This window comes from Chiloscyllium plagiosum, unplaced genomic scaffold (genome assembly GCF_037043375.1).
Source record: "Chiloscyllium plagiosum isolate Xiang-an unplaced genomic scaffold, Cpla_swu_hap1 HiC_scaffold_1, whole genome shotgun sequence".
In the NCBI taxonomy this organism is placed as follows: Eukaryota; Metazoa; Chordata; class Chondrichthyes; order Orectolobiformes; family Hemiscylliidae; genus Chiloscyllium; species Chiloscyllium plagiosum.
The window spans coordinates 113,598,250-113,620,233 of NW_028270139.1; the positions used below are offsets into that span (position 1 = coordinate 113,598,250).

Consider the following 21,984-nt stretch of genomic DNA (forward strand, 5'->3'; position numbering starts at 1 on the left):
ATAGGCAGTAAACTGATTAAAGCCTTAAACTAACTTGTTACACCTACACCACAAGAACCTGCTGAAACCATAGCAGTGGACTAATACAAAATTCTGGGAGAGTTTCCTTAGCTATACTTTGAGATTTTCCAGTACTCACTGTGTCTAGCAGTACAACAAGGCTGTGCTGACAGACTTAAGGCTCCAGAAGTTACATCATTCACTTTCCGACAGAAAATCAGAAAACTGGAGTTTTGCCGAACCAGCTTGCATTGGTGCTCTGAGTTTGTCCGTTGCAGCTGCACCACTTGAAGGAATATAATGTGGCATTTTTGTTTTGCAATTTGAAAGAACAAAGTTCCATATGAAAATTAACAAGCATGAGGGAGACTATCTGTCTTTATTCTGCTTTTCAAGCTAAACCAATTCTAAAGGACAAAATAGCACCAAAAATAAAATCAAAGAAAAAACAAGAGGCTTTAAAAGTACAATGAATGCTAGACATCCTCTCATCTCAAGGCAGAAGTGGGTACTGCAGATGCTGGAAATAAGAGTCTAGTTTAGAGTGGCGCTGGAAAAGCACAGCAGGTCAGGCAGCATCCGAGGAGCAAGAAAATCAACATTTCGGGCAAAAGCCTTTCATCAGGAATCTTCTTATCTCAGACAAAGGAGTATGATTCATTATTCTGGCCTTTCTATTTTCCATGTACTTAATTGTGGACCAGAAGATTGATTCAAATGAGGAAGGCTCGATGGTATTATAGTTCTCATTCTTTCAGAATACTAAATCAACATTTTAAGCATTTAGACGCTTGTTAAATTAATTAATAAATATCTTGTCCTCCATCACTCTTTCAGCAAATCTATCCTGCTGTTAATTAGGTACTTGTTTTAAAATTATCCTTCATTACTTTGAAAGAGTGTCCTTCTGTCTGAGTGCTTGAGCAAACCTGAAAATATTTTGCACATTGTCTTGTCCGTTTTATGTGCCTGAATTGCCTGATCAGAATGCAGTACTCCATCCTCGTCTGTTTGTTCCAAATAGTTTATCTTGCTGATGCTGGAGTTCAGCCTCATTATTTTGCTCGATAGCATCTCTCATTCCATCATATGTCATAAATGATTAAAGAATTGTTGAGCTTTACCTTATTCTTTGAAGTCTTCAACTGGTTTGGTAATTCAGAATTTGATGTTTTTTGGCCAACTGATACTATTTTGCACATGGTGAGCAATGAGTCAACTGGCTTTCCAGTGCAAATTCTAGTTATTTTTTAATCAACCTCTTCAGTGATGTTATGAACTCAGGTGGGACTTGAGAGACTTGGCCCAGAGGTAGTAACACTACCACTGCACCACATGGCCAAACATTCAGACACAGCTCTGGGGTAGGTGAGACTTGAAGCTACAGCATAACGGTTTTTAATGTTGAATAGTATCTTGGTAATGTGCTCCCTGGTGCAAACTGGTAACATCTAATTAGCATATTTCAGTCCTTGAAGGGATTCATTTCAGGTCTAAATGTAGCTTTGCTGTTTAAGGTATTGGAAAATTATTTTGGTATCATACTTTAGATGTAACATTATGTTGATTTCTAACTCTGTCTTAGTATTCAACCTCTTTTTATGATCTGCTTTTGAATAATCAAATGAATCATGGAACCTCTGCAGTGTGGCAGCAGCCATTTGGCCCACTGAGTCCACACTAACCCTCTGAAAAGCATCTCACCCAGACCCACCCCTCTCCCTTATCCGTGTAACCCTGCCTATACCATGGCTAATCCACTTAACCTTCACATCCCTGGACACTATGAGCAATTTAGCATGGCCAATCCACCTAACCTGCACATCTTTGGGCGGTAGGAGGAAGCCGGAGCATCTGGAAGAAACTTGTGCAGACATGGGGAGAATGTGCAAACTCTACATAGATAGTCACTTGAGGGTACATTCGAACTCAGGTCCCTAGTGCTTTGAGGCAGCAGTGCTAACAACTGAGCCACCGTGCCGCCATTGCCATGTGGTCATGATCATGCTCCTATCTCTCAGAATGGTGTATCTTTCTTTATCTTTCTGTCTATTTTTCTATTAATCCATGCTAGTGTAAGTTTGCTTGCTTTACCTGAGCATTTAGATAAGTATTCATCCTGCAATCTCTGTATAAGATTTCTTCAAAGATTCCCCCATTGACAGATTTGTTTTTGAGAGCTTGGCCCTTCTAAATAACTTGAAACTTGGCTGTCTGAAATTGTACGAAGGGTGAGACTATGTAGTCACATTAATTCCAAAATCAGCTTGTGCTGTGGTCATTGCTTAATAATTCAGACATTGCTCGAATCGTGATTGGTTATATACAACTCTTAAAGTAAGCTGTCTCTTGTGGTTTCCTGATGGACTTGAGTAGATTGTCACATGGGCATTATGAATCTTCTGTCATTATCAAAACTATCTGATTATCTTCACAAAATGCTTATCCTGTGCTTGTTTTCCAAGTTGAAAATCTACCTGAATACATCAAGAATAATGTGAATGACATTGATGAGATCTGAGTCGTTCTCAGACTGGTTAATCCCCAATCAGCATTATCTTTTTTTTCACTCAGTCTTCTATCATTAATACAAAATAAAAAATCAATTTGCTTATTTTGACCCTTAAATCTACAGAAAGCTCCCTAAGGAAATGGACTCTAGACTGAGACTGCCATCTTTCAGAGGTATATCGGATAATGGGTTCAGTTCCACAATAGATTAAGCTGTGGCTGTCAAATCCCTACATAATGTTTGTCTTTTAACAGCCACCAGAGAATGGGCATTCATATTAAATTCAAACACACCCCTCCATAAGTGCACTAATTTGAAAATACCCTTGAACAAAATATAAAATAAAACTTTAAGGTTACTCGAAAGTGATATTGCTTACCAGTTCAAACTAAATAAACCTTCAAAATAATAACTGTATGTAAGATGTAATGCCTCTGTGGAGAAAGTAATACAGTGGTAATCTCTGGCTCAGCAAACCAGAGGCTAACACTCTGGACATTGGGATCAAATCCTACCAGAGCAGCTGGTGGAGTTTACATTCAATTAACATATCTGGAATTGACAGCTTGTCTCAGCATGGTGGCCATGAATGCAATGTCAATTGAGAAAAAAAATCAACTTTATACTTCCCTAACTAGGGAAAGAAATCTCCCATCGTTTTTAGCATCCGGGGAGAGAGAAACACAGTTAATGTTTTGCTTCTGGTGTGACACGTCTTCAGAACAAGCTCCCATACTGGACTCGAGAAGTGTTAACTCTGCTTCTGTCTCCACAGATGCTGCCAGACCTATTGAGTTTCTCCAGTAGTGTCTGTGTCTGGTTTCAGATTCAAGCATCTACAGTATTTTGCTCTTAATCCTTACTAGATCCAGCCTACACCTGTCTCCAGGTTCACTGCAATATGATTGACTCTTGACTGCCCTCTGAAGTGGCCTTGTAAGCTACTCAAATGATAGGCAACAAATGCTAGCCTTGTCAATGACACCTAAAACTCATGAAAGAATAAATGATACGCAATTAAGTATCATAATTACTGCAACAAAAATTATGCATTGACATTAATTAGTGTTAACAATTTTTTTTTTCAGCTTTATTCTCTGCCTTTTTTTAGAACTTTTGGATAACCTCATTATCATGAATCATTCTATCAAGTAATGGAGTGCTGCGTCCCAATTAGCCAATCATTATGATGTTCTGAAGTAAATACTTCATTCCTCAGAACACTATGCTAATATCATGCTAGCAATTTTATTAAGTCAGTTCAAAGACAATCTTGTTTCCTCTCTCATCTTCTCGTTTTGTACCTCTGCTTCTTTCCTATCTTCCTCCTTCTCTCCCCCAATATCCTTCTTTTTCCGATGATCAGATGTGCAATGTGACTTCAGTTTTGTGTTGCTGTGCTTGTTTTTTTCAAACTAATAACTGATGGAGTTCCAAGGCAATAACACATTGATAAGCTGCAGGTGATATAATAAATCATAAAAATGTAACTTGAGCAATCATATCTGATCAAGGATAAGTAGGAAGGTAGAATTGGGAACCACAGTCAGGCGGGTGAAAGTGAGGACTGCAGATGCTGGAGATCAGAGTCAAGATTAGAGTGGTGCTGGAAAAGCACAGCAGGTCAGGCAGCATCCGAGGAGCAGGAAAATTGACTTTTCAGGTAAAAGCCCTTCATCAGGAAAGCCCTTCCTGATCAAGGTCTTTTGCCCGAAACATTGATTTTCCTGCTCCTCTGATGCTGTCTGACCTGCTGTGCTTTTCCAGCACTACTCTAATCTTGACTGGGAACCACAGTCAGATCAGCCGAGATCTTACGGAATGCTGGAGCAGACGTGAGGGGCTGAATGGCTTATAGCTGCTTCTATTTGTATGTACGTTTGTACATACATATATAATTGAACATGTAAGATATTGCTGCTGGCTCTCAGTATTCTCATTCTTATAATCAACTAGATTATACAGCATTTCATTGACATTGTTTGGACAAATGCAAGGTATTGCATTTTGGTAAAACAAGCAAAGGCAGGGCTTACAGAGCTAATGGCAGGGTGAAAGCATTTTAACACACTTGCCTTCATTGGTCCAAATGTCGAGTAGGGGAGATTATACATCAGTGAAGCCACTTTGGAGTACTGTGTATAGTTCTGGGCACTGTGCGAGAGGAAGCATATTATTAAATTGGAGAAGGTTCAGAAAAGTATGTAGCTGGGACTGGAGGGTTTGAGTTATAAGGATAAGCTAGTAAGCTTGAACTTTTTTTGCTGGAGGATAGGAGGTTGAGGGGTGACCTTATAGGTTTATAAAATCATGAGGGCATTCATAAGGTGAATAGCAAAGGCCTTTTCCCTGGGGTGGGTGAGTTCAAAACTAGGGAGCATATTTTTAAGGTGAGAGGGGAAAGATTTAAAAGGGACTTAAGGGTCAACTTTTTCACACAGAGGATGGTTTGTATGTGGCAGGAACTGCCAAAAGAAACGGTAGATTCATGTACAGTCACATTTAAAAGACATTCAGACACACTTAAGGTCTAAAGAAAGGTTTAGAGGGATATGGGCCACAAAACAGACAAGTGGGAACGGTTTAGTTTTGGAAACGTGGTCGGTATGGACAAGTTGGACCAACAGGTCTGCTTCCATGTCGTAGTGATTGTAGCAAGGTCAGCCAAGTGGACTCATAGAATATGAGTTCCCTGCTTGGGGTTGTTAACCTGGTTCAATCGGGGAGCCCTGGCTGACAGATTTAAACAGGAGTGTCAGCGGTTCTGTTCACTCTGAGAGCTGGCTCTGACGAAGCCAGACCAGTGCCAAGTCCTATACATGTGTAAATAAAGGGAGACTTGGTGATGGAATACTGGCCCTTATGGAGTTATTTCATGTTTGCAGAATGTATTTTCTTTAAAGTTAAATTTATGCAATTTACTACAGAGACAACTTCTTACAACATATCGCTGCCTCCAGTCCCTCTTCCCAAAAGCTCATCTGATTCTGATTGAAACTTACAGAATACTGAGAGGCTTGGAAAGAGGTGGATATGGAGAAGATATTTCCATTAGGACCCAAGGGCACAGCCTCAGACTGAAGGGACAACCCTTTAATACTGAGATGATGGGAAATTTCTTCAGCCAGAGTGCAGTTAATCATTGAGTATACTTAAGACTGAGATAGATAGATTTTTAATTGGTAAGGGAATCAAGGATTATGGGAAAAAAACAAAGAACATTACAGCACAGGAAAAGGCCCTTCAGCCCTCCAAGCCTGCGCCGATCCAGATCCTCTATCTAAACCTACTGCTTATTTTCTGAGGATCTGTATCCCTTTGCTCCCCATGCATTCATGTATCTGTCGAGATATATCTGAAATGATGCTATCGTTCCTGCCCCTACCACCTCTGCTGGCAACACATTCCAGACACCCACCATCCTCTGCATGGAGATCTTTACACACATATCTCCCCTAAACTTATCCCCTCTTACTTTGAACTCGTGACCCCAAGTAGTTGAGTCCCCACTCTGGGAAAAAAGTTCCTTGCTATTCACTCTGTCTATACCTCTCATGATTTTGTAGGCCTCAATCAGGTCCCCCTCAACCTCCTTCTTTCCAATGAAAATAATCCCAGTCTACTCAACCTCTCCTCATAGCTAGCACACTCCATACCAGGCAACTTCCTATGAACCTCCTCTGCACCCTTGCCAAAGCATCCACATCATTCTGGTAATGTGGCGATGAGAACTGTACGCAGTATTCCAAATGTGGCCAAACCAAAGTCTTATACAACTGTAACATGACCTGCCAACTCATGTACTCAATACCCAATCCGATGAAGGAAAGCATACCATATGCCTTCTTGACCACTCTACTGACCTGTGTTGCCACCTTCAGGGTAAAATGGACCTGAACACCCAGATCTCTCTGTACATCAATTTTCCCCAGGACCTTTCCATTTACTATATAAAAGGCAGGTAACTGGGATTGAGAAAAATATTAGCCAGGATCGATTGGCAGAGCAGACTTGATGGGCTGAATGGCCTAATTCTACTCCTATACCTTTTGTCTTATGGTCATATGGTCATCAATTTAATGGAGAGTTGCCATTAGATTAAAATTAATTTGAGCTTTAGTCCAGTTGCCTGCCAGATACAAAATTATGAACACTCGAGTCAAGTTAGCCATGCAAAGAAATTAAACCAATGAGAAAGGTCTATATTTTCTCTAAGGATATAGGTCAAAATTGGATGAAATGAATTATGATCTATTTGAATGGTGGAATTGACTCAAATGACTGAATAGCCAACAGATGTTCCGACATTACTGTACTCATTGGTACACTGCAGAGCCATTCCTGATTTCTACTAAATTGAGAAAAACTGAGTTCAATTTCCCTCGGAGAACTGGGAAAAAAACAATATCGGCAAAAGTTCCTGCTTGTGATTACTGTCCAGCTAGAAAGTATACACATGAGATATGGTGACAGTGTCCCTACCTCTGAGCCAGGAGGTTTGGGTTCAGATTCCACCTGCTTCAGAGGTGTATAATGACATCTCTGAACAGGGTGATCAGTAAATATCTAGACATGAGCATGGGGAAACCCCAATCCATGATGCCAGGTATTGTTGAGCAGCATACGATTGCTCACTGTCAAGGCATGGGATTAAAGAACATCCATTGAACATGGAAGTGCTTCTGGAATTGTGGACAAGAAAGGTTTGTCAACTTTGGGAGACACACAGGGGAAGAGGAAATGAAGACAGTCCACCCACGATCCATCAAATGGTTGAGAAGTACTCAACTGTGGCAAATAGAATGATTCATTCGTGTCAGGTAAACATCTTCATACACTCTGTGGATTGATTATGGCCCTTTTGTTTCGATTTTAATCATTAACATTTCCCTGTTCTCAGATAACATTGGCCTTTTAAATATTTTTGCTTTATGAAACAACAATTCTTTCACGGTCAAAGGCAAGAGAATAACATATTGTTTAAATACTAAAAAGAATGTATCTGCATCATCAAGTAACCCATCACCATTCTGAGGTCTAGTTTAAATCACACCCTGTTGCTGTAAGAAAGTTGTTAAGTTGCTAGAAGGCATGTTTTTTACACTGAAGCAATGCTGTCTTACCTTTGCTATTTCCATCAGGCCCTCGAAGGATTGTGCATTCCTCAATGTTACCGAAAGCTTCAAATAGTCTGCGAACGTCCTCCTCTGACTGTTGCTTGTTCAGCATGCCCACAAACAATTTTCTGTCTTCTGGAACAAAAGTTAAAGGTGCTTACCAAATCCTTGCTGGTTCACGCTATTACATTTAGTAATATCATTTAAAAATCCTGCATCTCAAATATATCTATCCTGTCATTCTTTACCATTTTGTTTTGGGAAATATTCACTTTAAAACACAGATGGTGTGACCATTTCTGTTTAATCATATGAAATATATATACAAATTAGAGATTTCTCCATATAAATATGTCAGTTATAAAAAAAGGCATTCACAAACAAAATATTATTGCTGAATACATTATAATGTCTGTTTGATATATTTTAAGATAGTTCATCAGAAGCATCTTTAGTGTAAAGCAATTTTTTTTCTTGACTTGACACCAAAACACACATTACTGTTTGGAATTTACGTTAGGTATGATTTCATTTAAATCCTTGTGTTTGTGTACCTCACATTTGCAAAGGAAAATGTATTCCACTAATTCAGTTTCTGCTAACTCAGTTAGTGCTTGATTCACTTTCTCATTCTGTCTTAAGATGGCAGCAGTGTCCACACAAGCAGATAGACTTGTAAAGGCAGTAAAGGAGTAACAGATCCACACTTTACATTAACAGAGTTTTTCCCCAACCTTTTTTTTTAAATCCAAGGAACAGTTATATTTTATTTACCACTGACTATTACTGTCAAATTTCTCCCTTTCTCAAGCACCTGAATACTGTCCCAAAGACACTCTCAGGCATCTTAATGTCACGTTAACTATTCAATAATCCTTGGCAATGGTTAATATAAGGCAACTTGACTTTTTAAAAAATTTAGTCATTTGATATAAGTGTTGCTATCTAGGCCTGCATCTGGTGACCTTTGTTACCCGTCCTTGAGAGTATAGGGGCCTCTATGAGGCCCATGTGCATGTGTTGTTATACTGTGACAGCTGCAAGTCAATGTTCTTTCTAAACTGCTCTGCTACACAGCAGGATGTAAACATGTCCCCCCCTTCAGTTATCATGCATGCATGGTCATTAAACAAATTATAGGACTATACTGTACACTGTTGTGGATTGTCCCAAGTGCTCTTTCCTACTCCCAAATAGGTGTTAAGGCAAAATTAAGTCACTGTTCTATTATTCTTGTTCCACTTCAAGTCAGCTAACACTTATGGACTGAGGAATAAACTTGAGTCTTTCTGGTCAGTGTCATTCGCGTACTTGATAACAGATAACCTGAATGAATCATTGGGCAATTTCTTTTCCTGTTTTATGCTGGTCTGTTTCCATAGTTGGATTTTCCTGGAACAAGTCATTGGCCTATTGACAGAGGCTTAAGAGGTATCACATTTAAGAGGTGGGGCTGACCATGAGATTCTCCTGCTCTTAGTCCTGGCCATTGGTGTAATGGAAAGACTTACAGGTTGATAATGAACTTGTTTAGCCAAGTTACACATGCATTTTCCATAACCATCAAGTCTTGAAGTTTCTGGCTCAAAAGCAGAAATGCTAGCATTATGCTGCAAGACCTCCTCTCATTAGGCATCTACTGCAGTTATGTTGGTCAAAGCAGTTTGTAATGTCCTGTAGCATTTCAACTCCCCCTCCCACTCCACCGAGGATATGCAGGTCATTGGACTCATCCACCGCCAAACCACAACAACCCGACGGTCGGTGGAGGAGCGTCTTATCTTCCGACTGGGAACCCTCCAACCGCAGGGGATGAACTTGGACTTCACCAGTTTCTTCATCCCCCCTCCCCCCACCCTGTCTCAGCCGGATCCTTCCAGCCCGGCACCGCCTTCCTGACCTGCAGTCTTCTTCTTGACCTCTCCGCCTCCACCCTACTCCGACCTATCACCCTCACCTTGACCTCTTTCCACCTATCACATTTCCAACTCCCCTCCTCCAAGTCCCTCCTCCCTACCTTTTATCTTCTCCTGCTGAACACTCTCTGCTCATTCCTGAAGAAGGGCCTGTGCCCGAAACGTCGAATCTCCTGTTCCCTGGATGCTGCCTGACCTGCTGTGCTGTTCCAGCAATAAAGTTTCAACAATGTCCTGTATCTCATTGCAATTTGAATCTTGTAACATTTAGAATTGATCAGCTACAGTTGTCAATGCATTGACTATGCAAATTGAAATTTTCACATTTTCACATTTCATAGATTTAGTTTTATTCCTATTAATTCAACATATATACTTAACAGTACATCTTGATATTCTCAAGTTCGCTCTCTCTCCTTTATATTAGAAGGCAAATTCCACAAGGTGAGATGAGACCAAAGAGTGAGCGATCAGCGAAGCTGATTTACACAATGATACATTAGACAATTGGCAATTGTCTTATCTCTGCACCAGATGTTTGGACCTGTGCAACGATTGGATCTTTGAAAAATATATCCTCAAAGTCAAGAATGTGATGCAGTTTGGCCAAATTAACTGCTGCAATTAAAATGCATTTTCAATTCTCTTTCTATGCAAAAATAGGTAGAGCACACCCTGCACATAAAATTGCTATCTCACACCAAAAACTTTCTGCTCCAAAACTATTTATGTTACCTACCAATTTGAGTAAACCCATTTTTTAAAATGTAGATTCACAAGTGAACCCACAGTCACTTTATCAGATATACTCTTCTTCATCTCAATTCAACCACACAAATCCAGTTACTGCAGGGAAATTAGAATTGGACAGAATACTTAAAGAAAAGCACTGCATATACCCCTAACCACAGCTGGAGCTCTTTTAATGTGTATATGCCCTGCAGCTTATTTCAGTTAAATTACAGTAGTAAGGAACGGCAAGCAATCAACAAAATTTGCATTAATGGTAATGAAGTGTACATGAAACAGATGCAATTGAATAAAATAATGTAACAACACTGTAACAATTTTACAATAATGAATTAGCAGCTTCTGCACGAACATCGTTGAGCCTGATTTCTGCAACTCTGACAATGGTGCAAAGCCTAGCATTAATTATTAATCATTTTACAGATATAAAGTGCAAATTTAAGGAGAAATTAGTTTTTACTGAGTCTTTATATATTTTGCCACGAGTAATGTACAACTAAAATATGTATTGTGACTATGACTCATGATATGCAAGCACAGTCAAGTATTTATATGTCCAAAGTCATTTGCTGTATTTTTGTCTGCAGACACTTTAATAGATTTGATAGAAAACTGCAAAGGCTTTCTTTCTCTTCCACCTCTCTTTCACTGTTTGCTTTTGTGCTTTTTTTTCTGCGTTTAAGCTAACCTCAAAGAAAACTAAACAACGAGAGAAATGAAGATCAGCCTGTCTGAACCGGAGATCGATTATAAATCCCAATTTGGCATTCCGTCATTGTCATGAGCCATAAGCTTTGGTGATGAAATCCTACCATGGTATGAAGATACACCACAATTACTCTTCTATAGTAGAGGAAGGGCAATTAGGGATGAGCAATAAACACTGGCTTAGCCACTGAAGACCGCACAAAAATAATAAAAGTTAGTCTTGTCACATTTAAAAACCATTGTCGATACAAACTATCATAATACATTTGTTAATTCAGTAATACTTTTAAATCAAAAACAGAATTGTAAGTTTAACATAAAACATTACAACACAGTACAGGCCCTTCGGCCCTCGATTATGCACTCTACTGTATTTATTGCTTTCTTAAAATATTCACTTATTCACTTGTTTTTGTGCTCTAATCAGAATCAAAGGAATAGAAAAATCATTTTGTCATGAATCTTTCAATAGTAATAAACTCACTCAAATTTGTTGCTGGTTAGTACTCAACATAGAGTTACTGCTTCAATGCTCCTGAAACTCTAGCTTATCCCCGTACTCTAGTGTGAAGCTGGAAAAACACAGCGGGTTGGACAACATCTAAGGAGCAGGTAAGTCACCACTTTGGGCCTAGACCCTTCGTCAGGACTCAGTTTTGGCATGAAATGTTGACTTTGCTGCTCCCGTGATGGTGTTCGACCTGCTATGTTTTTCCAGCTTCACATCTATTGACTTTGACTTCTAGCATCTGCAGTCCTTATGGTCTTCAGCTCTAGTATAATCCTTCTATTTCATTTTTATAGCCTTTCTAAAGACCATTCTCAAAATAAGTGATTATTAATACACAAACCTTGGACAACATAGCACTACAGTCAGTGTTTTACATCAGTCTTCATGCTGGAAGACACGAGTAATATCACAACAATTCAAGAGAGTCGGGGGGCATGAATATGGTGGCCATCACCAAGGAGAAGGTCCTAGAAAAACTGAAAGGTCTAAAAGTGGATGAATCACCTGAACCAGGTGGACGATACCTTAGACTTCTGAAGGAGATTGCTGAGGAGGTAGTGGAGGCTTTAGTAGTGATCTTTCAGGTATCATTGGAGTCAGGGAGGGTCCCAGAGGATTGGAATGAGCTGCCAGAGGAAGAGATGGAGGCTGGTATAATTACAACATTTAAAATGCATCTAGATGGGTATATGAAAAGGAAGGGTCTAGTGGGATATGGGCCATGTGCTGGCAAATGGGACTATATTAATTTAGGATATCTGGTAGGTGTGGATGAGTTGGACTGAAGGGTCTGTTTCTGTGCTGTACATCTCTGTGACTTTGTGACTCTAAAATCGCTTATGTAACCTCCCTGTTTAAGAAGGGAGTATGGCAAAAGTTATGGGAAGTTACAGGCCGATTAGCCTGACCTCAGTCATTGGTAAGATTTAGAGTCCATTGCAAAGGAAGAGATTTCTGATTTGTTGGAAGTGCATGATAAAATTGGGCAAAGTCAGCATGGTTTCATCAAAGAGAGGTCATGCCTGGCAAATTTGCTAGAATTCTTTGAGGTGGAAACAAGCAGGTTAGGTCAAGGAGAGCCAATAGATGTTATCTATCTGGACTTCCAGAAGGCCTTTGATAAGGTGCCAGACAGCAGGCTGCTGAGTAAGATAAGGGATAATGGTGTTATAGGCAAGGGACCAGCATGGATAGAAGCTTGGCTGTCTGGCAGAAGGCAGAGAGTGGGGATAAAAGGATCCTCTTCAGGATCAAAATCAGTGACTAGTGGTGTTTCGCAAGGCTCAATATTGGGAACACAATTGTTCACTTCATACATTAATGATCTTGATGAAGGGTCTGAGGGTATTCTGGCTAAGTTTGCAAATGAGAAAAAGATAGATGGAAGGGAAAGTAGTATTGAGGAGGCAGGAAGGCTGCAGAAGGATTTGGGCAGGTTAGGAGAGTGGGTAAAGAAGTGGCAGATCAAGTACAATGTGAAAAAGTGTGAGGTCATGCACTGTGGTGGGAAGAATTGAGGCATGAACTATTTTCTAAATGGAGAGAAAATTCAGAAATCTGAAGTAAAAAAGGGACTTGGGAGTCCTAGTCCAGGTTTCTCTTAAGGTAAACTTGCAGGTTGAGTAGGTGGTTAGGAAGGCAAATATAATGTTGTCATTCATCTCGAGAGAACTAGAATATAAAAGCAGGGATGTACTTTTGAGGCTTTAGAAGGCTCTGGTCAGACCACATTTACAGTGTTGTGTGCAATTTTGGGCTCCATACCTCGGGAAGGATATTTGCCCTGGAGCAGGTCCAAAGGAGGTTCATGAGAATGATCCCAGAAACGAAAGGCTTAACATAAGAGGAATAAATGAGGACTCTAGTACTATACCCAATAGAGTTTAGAAGGGTGAAGGGGGGATCTGATTGAAACTTACAGAATACTGAACGGCCTGGACAGAGTGGAAGTTGGGAAGATGTTTCCATTGGCAGGAGAATGGAGGACCTGAGGGCACAGCCTTAGAGTAAAGAGAAGACCCTTTAGAACAGAGATAAGGCAAAACTTCTTTAGTCAAAGAGTAGTGAATCTGTGGAATTCATTGCCACAGAAGGCTATGGAGGCTATGTCATTAAGTATATTGAAAATAGAGTTAGATAAGTGACTGATTGCCAAGAGAAAGTGTAATGGTTATGGGGAGAAAGTGGGAAAATTGGATTGAAAAACTGATCCGTCATGATCGAATGGCAGAGCAGACTTGATGGGCCGATTGGCATAATTTTGTTCCTTTGTCTTATGGTCTTATACGAGGACATAGTATTCGCAATAATTTCAGTTGGATTCTCCTTACTCAGTTTTCTTCCTCAGTGCTTCAGGTATTTTCCATTGGCATCAATAGCTCACTGGATGAATAGCCATTCGTCAAGTGAATTTAAACAATCAGCACCATCAGACTATTTTCTAGTGAGGGGCATTACTACCAAGCTGGATCAGGTCTTAGTTTGTGCATTCTCAATTGGCCATTGGAAAAGTAACTGACTGGGAAGAAAGAAACATCTTTCCTATCCAGTCAGATAGTTAATTAACACATTTTCTTGTATTCTGAAACAAAAACAGAAATTGTTGGAGAAACTCAGCAGGCTTGGCAGCATCTAATGAGAGAAAGCAGAGCCAACACTTTGGATCCAGTGACCCTTTTCTTTCTTGTATTCTGTTTCCCCACAGCTAACAGCAAGGTTACATTGTATGAATGCAAATTAAAGGTATACCAATAACCCAAAAGATTTTTCTCTCATGACTTGTCCAGTTTTTACCCAGCTGGTTGTACAGGAAGTTTTTTTTTCCTTAAGGATTGGCAAAACAAAAAAAAACAGAACAATGACACTGGAATTGCACTGAAACTGGAATAAGTATTCACACATTAATTTTATCATTTCTCGCAGGCTTGGGTACAAAACTTTGCCATGACAGATTTATTTTGATCATCTGTCTCTGTGAATGAGTCCTGGGTTTATGTTTTAAATGTCAAGTGATAATGTAACAACACTATTGGTTTTGGTATGATCAGACTAAGTTCATATTTGAGTAATCGCTTAGACTGACTTTCCCTGACTTTTTAAAATTTCTCTTCTCTTATATTGTGCAAGTTAATGGTTCTAAAAGAGTTAACATTAGAGTTGTATTAGATCCACACAACCTGATAATGTTCCATTATCTTTGGGTGGAGAAATTTAGAGTCAAAAGGCGTGGTGCTGGAAAAGGCAGCATCCGAGGAGCAGGAGAGCTGAAAAGTTAGTTTTGCTCAAGGTCCTGATGGATATAAATTTGATATTACCCTGATGATAGGAATTTTGCTTAACTAGGTAATACTATAATACAATAAGGAATGCCTAGTCATGAAAACAAAAGGGCCTCTTCCTGTTCAGATTCTCTGGTAGTTTATCCTGTACCACTAATAATTAGATAGGCCAATTGATGCAATGTGGAGAGAAGGATTGGTGCCCAACTCCCCGCTGATAGTGGGTGGTATCCAAAGGCCAGTACAATATCCTATTATGAAGCTAAAAGGCACCTAGCTGTTAATGTGCGGCTTGCCTTAATTTGCCCTCCCATTTTTTTTCTGGATTCCCTTGTAACAGTAAAGAAATATGTTGGGACTTATTACACACAGCCAGACCCTTGACCTGCCTTGTGGAATAGCCCATTGGATTGTGCATTGGCGTTGCACAATCTAAATTTTTGATCTTGCCAGTGACATGATCTATCTCAAGAAACTAAAGAGCAGCTGCAAATACATCAACAGCTATTTCAACAGAAAGTAAGAAAATACATCTGCAATTTCAATAGAAGTATAAAGAGCAATTCAAAGGAAGTTTCTTTGTTTCTTTTACTTTCTACAGTTAGCATTTTGGTCAATATTGATTATACTCGTCACACACCGAATGGATCATAGTGTCAGATTATCAGGGTTCATATTTCAATGGCTGATAGGTATGCACCAGTTTCTCTTTCGCAGATTCGGTCTTAATTTGCCTCATCTACCTGCTGGAGTTAAAGTGACTTCATAATAAGTGGAACAAAAGGTATGGTGGTTAGAACTTTATGAAACAGACGTACAATTACTAGCGGAAAGCAGGTACAAGAAATACAAATACACATTTTCCAGCTCCTTCTGTTCCTCCTTCGCAGCAACATTTCTTCATGCATTTAGCCACCGTCAGTAAAAGATAATGAGCAACCACTGTGAACTTTCCAATGGACACCACAGCTCCAAGCAGTAGGACATACAGACCTGGAATTATGCTGCTGAGCTGGGTGAGAATCCTTCGACTAATGATTAGCCTCCAAAGGTCAGTCTCTGTTCAAAACAAAATGCTACAGGAGATAGACAAGCAAGTAGGGACCTTGACAGTGCTTCCCCTTACATCACTCAAAGCCCTCCAAGGACAGCTGATTTATTTGAAAAAGTGCAGCTTCTTATTTCAATAATAGATGAGATTTCAAGCGGCTTGGAGTTAGCTATTTACATTAGCAGAAAATTAACAGGATAGTTAACACACCATTACTTACAGTTTTGGCAGGGAATTGTAAGACCGCAATTTATGAGAAAATAACCTACATAAACTTAATGGACATTAATAAGAGGCATTATACACCCTGAAAGCCTTTGCACAAAACACAAGTGATGCAATACTGAGGCATCCAGAGAAAGAAGAGCCCATTTTTTGGGGTAAATAAACTGATTTCAGCAAAGTCCTTCTTTGCTCTCAGTTGGTAACAACAGGATAGTGTGTTAATGGCTAGTCGAAGGAACAGGAGGCAGACTTTGCATCCTCGATCATTGACTTGCGATTCCAGCTTTAGGCAACCACTGGGCTTGGCTCAACCGTGATATCATCCACCATATAATAGATGACCATTTGGACAAGGGACTGCAGAATTATCAACATTCTAGAACTGTGAGGCAACAGCTCATGGAGAGGGGCATATTACTGGAGGAAGAATTGAGGAGGAGGAGTTGGGGCTGTTCAAAAGCTATTTTATGCTTCTCTTGGCATGGTTATCATTTTGGATGCATTGACTGGTCCATGCATTGATTGTTGGTACTGATGGGTAGAGAACACTCCTGTATTTAATTTTTGAGAGTCTGGTCTCTGTGGTTGATGAAACATAGAAACATCGAAAACAGGAGCAGGAGTAGACCATTCAGCTCTTTGTGCCAAATGCACCATTCAATATAATCATGCTTGATCATCTAACTCAGAACCTTTTCTGCTTTCGCCCTTTAGTCTTTGATTTCTTTAGCCCTAAAAACTGCATCTAACTCCTTCCTGGAAACATGGAAAGTTTTGTCCACAACCTCTTTCTGTTGCAGGGAATTCCACAGGCTCTCTACTGTCTGGGTGAAGAAATTTCTCCTCATCTAAATGCAAAATTGCATATATCTTTCAATTTGACCCCTGGTTCTGGAGTCTCCAGGAAGAGGGATCATCCCCCTGTGTTTACCCTGTCCAGTCCTATTAGTATTTAATAGGCTTTTATGAGATGCTCCCACTTCAGAGCAGCGAGAGGCGGGAACCGGGAGCCGGGAGGAGGTGCTGTTGGTGTGAGGTGATTGTCGGGAAGGCCGGTAAGTATATTTAAACTTCTTACCTTCAGGCCAGCAAGGGAGGAGCGAGCAAAGGACTTCTGGAAAGGGTAAGTAGAACAGTTTATATTTGCGTGGTTGCGTTACCCGAGACACTACTCGGGTAGTGTCTCCCATCTATCCTCCTCCTCTAACCTAAAAAAAATTGTGGGAGCCAGATTGACAAGGTAAGGTAACTAGTTTATTTCTTAATCCTTTTTTTGAGTAGTCACTTTGGGAGTTAGAAGAGTGGGAATGGAGTTTAGGGCAGTGGAATGTTCCTCCTGCAGAATGTGGGAAGTAAGGGTCACCACTAGTGTCCCTGCTGACTATATCTGTGGGAAGTGCACCCAACACCAGCTCCTCGAAAACCACGTTAGGGAACTGGAGCTGGAGTTGGATGAACTTTGGATCATTCGGGAGGCAGATAGTTTATTGACAGGACTTACACAGAGGTAGTTACTCCCCAGATTAAAGAAAAAGACAGATGGGTGACAGTTAGGGGACAGAAAGGGAACCAGTAGGCAGTGCAGGGATCCCCTGTGGCCATTCCCCTCAACAATAAGTATACCGTTTTGGATACTGTTGGGGCGGATGACTTACCAGGGGAAAGCAGTGGGGTACCTGCTGCTCAGAAGGGAAGGGGGAAGAGAAGCAGAGCAGTAGTCATTGGGGACTCGATAGTTAGGGGGTCAGATAGGAGGTTCTGTGGGGACGAGAGAGACTCACGGTTGGTGTGTTGCCTCCCGGGTGCCAGGGTCCGTGATGTCTCTGATCGTGTTTTTGGGATCTTCGGGGGGAGGGAGAGCAGCCCCAAGTCGTGGTCCACATTGGCACCAACAACATAGGTCGGAAGAGAGATGGGGACTTGAGGCAGAAATTCAGGGAGCTAGGATGGAAGCTTAGAGCTAGGACAAACAGGGTTGTTTTCTCTGATTTGCTGCCCGTGCCACGTGCTAGTGAGGTGAGGAATAGGAAGAGAAAGGAGTTGAACACGTGGCTACAGGGATGGTGCAGGAGGGAGGGTTTCGGGTTTTTGGATAATTGGAGCTCTTTCTGGGGTAGGTGTGACCTCTACTAGCAGGATGGTCTTCATCTAAACCAGAGGGATACCAATATCCTGGGTGGGAAATTCACTAAAGCTATTAAGGTGGATTTAAACTAATACAGCAGGAGGATGGGAACCAAAATTGTAGGACAGGTACAGAAGAGGATGAGAGTAGGGAGTTCCAAAATCAAGTATCTGACACTGGCAAGCGAGAACCTGGTTTGAAGTGGGTGCACTTCAATGCGAGGAGCATCCGAAATAAAGTGGGTGAACTGGCAGCGTGGGTTGGTACCTGGGACTTCGATGTTGTGGCTATTACGGAGATATGGATAGAGCAGGGACAGGAATGGCTGTTGCAGGTTCCGGGATTCAGGTGTTTCAATAAGAACAGAGAAGATGGTAAAAGAGGGGGAGGTGTGGCATTGTTGATGAGTGACAATATTACAGTTGTAGAAAGGATGTCGTTAACTGAGATAGTATGGGCTGAGGTTAGAAACAGGAAAGGAGAAGTCACCACGCTGGGAGTTTTCTATAGGCCTCCGAATAGTCCCAGAGATGTAGAGGAAAGGATAGCAAAGATGATTCTCGATAGGAGTGAGAGAGGCAGGGTAGTTGTCATGGGGGACTTCAACTATCCAAATATTGACTGGGAATACGACAGTACGAGTACTATAGATGGGTCAGTTTTTGTCCAGTGTGTGCAGGAGGGCTTCCTGACATAGACAGGCCTATAAGGGGCGAAGCCACTTTAGATTTAGTACTGGGTAACGAGCCTGGCCAGGTGTTAGATTTGGAAGTAGGTGAGCACTTTGGAGACAGTGATCACAATTCTGTCAGGTTTACTTTAGTGATGGAAAGGGATAGGTGTACTCCACCAGGGTTAACCCTAAGGCTTTCCATAGGTATGTCAGGAATAAAAGAATGACGAGAGTTAAATTACGGCCAATCAAGGATAATAGCGGGAAGTTGTGTGTGGAGTCAGAGGAGATAGGGGAAGCACTAAATAAATATTTGTCGACAATGTTCACTATAGAAAATGAAAATGTTGGCGAGGAAGATACAGAGATACTTGCATCTAGACTAGAAGAGATTGAGGTTCACAAGGAAGAGGTATTAGAAATACTGCAGAGTGTGAAAATAGATAAGTCCCCTGGGCCGGATAGGATCTATCCTAGGATCCTCTGGGAAGCAAGGGAAGAGATTGCTGAGCCTTTGGCATTGATCTTCAAATCATCATTGTCTACAGGAATAGTGCCTGAGGACTGGAGGATAGCAAATGTGGTTCCCTTGTTCAAAAAGGGTAGTAGAGACAACCCTGGTAATTACAGATCAGTGAGTCTCATTTCATTTGTTGGTAAAGTGTTAGAAAAGGTTATAAGAGATAGGATCTTTAATCATCTAGAGGAGAATAATCTGATCAGGAACAGTCAGCACGGTTTTGTGAAGGGGAGGTTGTGCCTAACGAATTTTATTGAGTTTTTGACAAAGTGACCAAACAGGTAGATGAGAGTAACCCGGTTGATGTGGTGTATATGGATTTCAGCAAGGCGTTCGATAAGGTTCCCCACAGTAGACTGTTATACAAAATGCGGAGGAATGGGATTGTGGGAGACATAGCAGTTTGGATCAGTAATTGGCTTGCTGAAAGAAAACAGAGGGTTGTAGTTGATGGAACATGTTCATCCTGGTGTCCAGTTACTAGCGGCGTACCGCAAGGGTCGGTGTTGGGTCCACTGCTGTTCGTCATTTTTATAAACGACCTGGATGAGGCTTAGAAGGGTGGGAGGTCAGAGATAGTTTCTTTACTCAGAGAGTAGTAAGGGTATGGAATGCTTTGCCTGCAACGGTAGTAGATTCGCCAAGTTTAAGTGCATTTAAGTCGTCATTGGACAGGCATATGGACGTACTTTTGGAATAGTGTAGGTGGGATGGGCTTCAGATTAGTATGACAGGGCGGTGCAACATCGAGGGCCGAAGGGCCTGTACTGCGCTGTAATGTTCTATGTTCTATGCCTTCTTATTCTTCTAAACTCCAGGTGAACACAGTTCTAACTGATCCAATCTCTCTTCACACATCAGTCCTGCCATTCCAGGAACTGGTCTGGTAAACCATTGTTGCCTCCATAACTAGAACATTCTTCCTTAGGTACAGAGACAAAAACTACACACAATAAAAATGAAACAGTAGTGGAAGAACCGGATCCTGAGTATTTTCCTTTATCTGGATCATATTATTCTCCATCAAGTGGGTAAATATTATACCCCGACATCAAGCTTTTGGAAAAATGTGAGTTTTTAAAAAAATTATTCACTCTTGGGATGTGGGCATCACATTCTAGGCCAGCATTTATTGCCCATCCCTAATTACCCAGAGGGCACTTAAGAGTCAACCACATTACTGTGGATCTGGAGTCACATGTAGGCCAGACCAGGTAAGCATGACAGTTTCCTTCCCTAAAGGACACTAGTGGGCCAGATGGGTTCTTCTGACAATCTACAATGGCCATCATTAGACTCTTAATTTCCAGATTTTTCTTATTGATTTCAAATTCCACTATCTGCCATGGTGAGATTCAAACCCAAGCCCCCAGATTATTATCTGAGTCTCTGGATTAACAGTCCAGTAATAATAGCACTAGCCATCACTTTCCTGGCTGAATATTAATGAGGTGAGTCGTGGCATTACCATAGTGTTTAACAATTGTTAATCCCTGTCAATTGGCATCTTGCTGTTGCCTAGCCAGAATCTCACCATATCATTTGTGGTGAGCATGAAAGGTGGAGCAAGATGGTTTCGATGTTGAGATGGGTGTCGCCACACTTGTTGCAAGATAAAGCCATATGACTTGCCATGGCCCGTGTTGCTCAGAACCTTATAAGATTCCATCTAATCTAATGTCTTTCTGGAAGACTTGCAGAAGCCTCCTTCCAAAATAGAATAGCTTCGTGTTGTGCAGTCTTTTCTCATAATTCAGCATCCCAGATTTTCATGATTTATCTCTGTAGCACATTCAATGTGTGAGACTGTCTCCTTTTTTTTCTCATTGTCTCGCACCAGTCAGAGTCCTAAAGAGGCTGCTTGAATGGAGCATTGCACCATTTGCTCCTGGGTCTGGAGCAACACACTTGGTACTCTCATTCCAGCCACCATCAGCTTTGGAACAGATATTCACTGATTTCCGCTTGAATCAGCTTTGAATTTAGCAGGCAGTCTTTCATATGCAACATTATTAAATGGCATTTGAAAGTTTTAGAACACAATACAGTTAAGGATTATTATACCAAATGTAGATTCTTAATTCTTCAAAGAAGTTTAAGAAAAAAATTAAAGTCACAAAACAATATAGATACATTGCTAATGAGTCTGATTGTCCACCAAAGAAATTCTGTGTCACTAGCCATGGAATCAGTGGTCCTTGTGTGATTGATCAGCTCAATCCTCGATCAGCATCTCTGACCACACATGTTGTCAGTTGGCTTTCAGCTGTAAGACTATTCTGAATACTTGAAGGTAAAGTGTATTTCACAATGTGGTGACCACAGTTAATCATTTATCCCATTTGTTTTTGAAATCAAATGAAAACCTACTATGGAGTTGAGCTGCATTAGATTTTATGCAAATGTCATTAAAACTTAGTGCAGTTATCAGAGCAGTCATTTTGTAACAATTATTGCATTATGCATGAAAATGGAACAATATAATGAGAGTATCAGATGGAACAGAATGAATGATGAGATAACAGTAGTAAAATGATTTCTGACAAATATGCTTACTCACCTCACTATACATGTCTCAATTGCTGGGTTTCTGAGGCA

General features: G+C 40.7%; 1 protein-coding gene across 13 annotated transcripts in view; it reads right to left on the reverse strand.

Annotated features, from left to right (window-relative positions):
• Positions 1-21,984, reverse strand: part of celf4 (CUGBP, Elav-like family member 4) — a 1,190,565-nt gene that overhangs the window by 347,586 nt on the left and 820,995 nt on the right. For 8 of the 13 annotated variants that reach the window (XR_015757959.1, XR_015757956.1, XR_015757958.1 and 5 more), the window contains exon 4: positions 7,636-7,764. The exons of 2 other annotated variants lie outside the window; for them this stretch is intronic. Coding sequence is in view for 7 of the 11 variants with exons in the window: in XM_043685094.2 (XP_043541029.2) it covers positions 7,636-7,764 (129 nt within the window). In the remaining 4 variants the exon portion in view is untranslated. The remainder of the gene's footprint in view (positions 1-7,635; positions 7,765-21,984) is intronic. 3 more of the 13 variants (XM_043685193.2, XM_043685141.2, XM_087990060.1) reach the window with 1 other exon arrangement.